This window comes from Echinops telfairi, unplaced genomic scaffold (assembly GCF_000313985.2).
Source record: "Echinops telfairi isolate 266 unplaced genomic scaffold, ASM31398v2 ScPeMD7_5592;HRSCAF=6446, whole genome shotgun sequence".
In the NCBI taxonomy this organism is placed as follows: domain Eukaryota; kingdom Metazoa; phylum Chordata; class Mammalia; order Afrosoricida; family Tenrecidae; genus Echinops; species Echinops telfairi.
In genome coordinates this window covers 10,184,390-10,187,139 of record NW_022109491.1, presented here as the reverse complement: position 1 = coordinate 10,187,139, position 2,750 = coordinate 10,184,390, and the positions used below count along the sequence as shown (strand labels likewise).

The 2,750-nt window shown below is 51.7% G+C and overlaps 1 protein-coding gene across 1 annotated transcript in view; it reads left to right on the top strand.

Moving 5' to 3' along the window:
- Positions 1-2,750, top strand: part of SLC2A10 (solute carrier family 2 member 10) — a 29,346-nt gene that overhangs the window by 7,657 nt on the left and 18,939 nt on the right. The window contains exon 3 of the mRNA XM_045295485.1: positions 346-397. Coding sequence (XP_045151420.1) covers positions 346-397 — 52 coding nt within the window. The remainder of the gene's footprint in view (positions 1-345; positions 398-2,750) is intronic.

The window sequence follows — 2,750 nt, the reverse complement described above, 5'->3', positions numbered from 1 at the left end:
AACCCTTTCGTGGTCACGACAAGCCCCAGGCCGGTGACATTGTTCCTGGTGCACAGATGAGGGCAGGGAGGCCCTAAGGGCCACCTGAAAGCAAATGCTGAAGTCTTACACTCGCTGGGCCCACAGAGCGCCAGGCACCTTGACAGGCCAGCCTGAGGCTGGGAGCTAAGGCCCAAACTCTTGCCCTTGGGGGTGACTTAGTGGAGAGAGACCGCAGAATTTGGGGAAGAGGGGACAAGGGACTTGGTTACTACCAGGGACGAAGGTTTCTTTTACTCTCTCGGGATTCGGAAGCCTCAAGGAGTCAGCCACTCCTTTCTTTAATGAACACCTGCTACGTGCCAGACACAGACTGGGATTCGCCTTCCAGCGGAGGCTCTGAGTCCACGCACCCTGGGTGAGTGGATCGTCTTAGCGAGTGATCGGGCTGTGTGCGCACCTAGTGAGGTGGTGTGATGGGGGGGTGATCTTGGAGCTGAGACCTCCACTTTGAAAGGAAGTGGGCCTTGTGGACATGGGCGTTGGGGGGGGTGGGGGGAGCTTCCAGGGAGAGGGAACATCAGGGCAAAGGCCCTGAGGCAGGAAGGAGCTGGTGTGGGCCAGGCCAGTGGCGTGCACCCCTGAAGTCCGGGGGAGTGGGGTTGGTGGGGTGGGCAGGACCAGGCTGTGCAGACCTTTGCAGGCCCCCATGACCGGCTTGCTGTTTATTCCACCTGGCATGAGAGACTGCCAGGAGGGTTTTAAGCCAGATTGGGGTAGAAACTGATTTGTGCCTTATAAGGTCACCCTGTGCTGTCCTGTAGAGAACACACAACGGAACCCTTAGGAGGGGATCATCATTATGGATCCTCATTGGCGCCCTGGTGGTGTAGGTGGTTAAGCGCTGGGCTGCTAATGGAAGAGCCACCAGTTCAAACTCACCAGCCCTGCATCATGACCTGGGGCGGTTTCCTGAGGCGTAGTCTGTTTCCTCTCAGCCTTCTTATCTTCAGGGACAACTCCCTCTCAGTAGCCCTTCCCTCCCGGGGCAGGAGCGCTCCACCTGGTCTGGGAAGGCAAGGACCTAGCTTAAACACCTCCAGCTCCAGCTACGGGGCCAGCCACTGCTGTCCAGGGCGAGGGGATCTGCTAGGTCAGACCTGAGCCATCACATCATGCTAGAGCTGGGCCGTGACGGTGGAGGTGGGGGCAGCTACTTCCCCCCAAACTTCAGATACTGAAAGATGGAGGACAGCTCCCCAACTTCAGAGCAGGGAATGCATACTTAAATACCATCTTTGACTGCAAGCTCCTAGTGGAGGTGACAAGAGAGCTGGGACTGAAGGGGCTGAGTAGGTGCTTGTCAGCTAGGCTGTGGGCAGAAAGGGCAGTCCAGGTAGAAGCAGGAACATGTGTGGTGCATGCTGGGAACAGCAGGGTTTGCAGGCTATGTGGAGGGGAGGTGGGCAGGGCCAGGAAATCGTGGGGAAGTGGCTGAACAGGGCAGCTGTTAGCTGTAGTGGACTCAGCCTGTTGGGTGAAGCTGGGGGGTCTAGGCTATCTATTATCCCAAGGAACTGGGTTTAATCGCATAGGTGATGAGAGCCATGGAAAATTCAAGGTAGGGGATGTTTTCCCCCAGTCTTGCTGATGGCCCTGGCTCCTTTGAAGCTCTCCTTTACAACTCCTCCAGAAAGCATGTTTCCTCAAACTTTGCGGCTCGGGGGGCTCCCAAGGGCTTTCTTTCCCATCCACCTCTCCTCCCGGTGTTCCTGGTCACTCTCGTGCCCCACCCATCTCCTATTGCCCTTTCTTGCTTAAACTTCCCTGCGACGAAGCACTGAACTATGAGATGAAGTCCGGAAAATCGATACTAGGGTTCCGATCCACACATTCATGGTTGTTTCCAACCCAAACGTCTTACTCACTTCTGTGATCAGTGGATGGCTGTAAACAGATGCTCTAGTCATGCGCTTATTTTAATCTCTCTTGAAGGCTTTCTGAAAAACCCAAAAGGTCCAACCAAAATAGTGGCTTCCAAATAGATCTGCTCATTAACAAAGTTCCCAGCGTCAAAAAGGCCAGGACCTTTTTCTAGGGAGTTCTACCAACCATGTAGAGAAGAGTTAACACTAACCTTACAGGAACTGTTTCACCTTAAATGACAATAGACTACCAAACTAAGTTTAGAAAGCAAGTAGAACCCTGATACTTAAGCCAGGCAGAGATATCACCAGAAAATTGGAAAATTACAGGACAATTTCCCCGATGAATATAGATGCCACGATTTTCAACAACAGTCTAGCCAACAGAATTCAACAAAGCCTCCAGATAACAGTACATCCTGATCGCGTGGGAACCATAGCAGGTATGCAAGGATGGATCAGTATTAGAAAACTAATCAATGTAACCCACCACATAGACAAAGCAAAAGTTAAGAACCAGATGATTATACCGGTCGATGCAGAAAAGGCATTCGGTAAAATTCACCATCCATTTTTCCCCCCTTCAGGGTGCAGTATAGCTCTGAGGAAACATACAGCTTTTCTCTAGTTCTTCTTCTTCTTCTTTTTTTAATATAACTCATTTTATTGGAGGCTCGTACAATGCTTATCACAATCTGTCCACCCATCATGTCAAGTACATTTGTACACTTGCTGCCCTCACCATTCTGAAAACATTTGCTTTCTACTTGAGCCCTTGGTATCAGCTCCTCATTTTCCCCTCCCTCCTCCATGCTCCCTCCTCCCTCATGAACCTTTGATGATTTA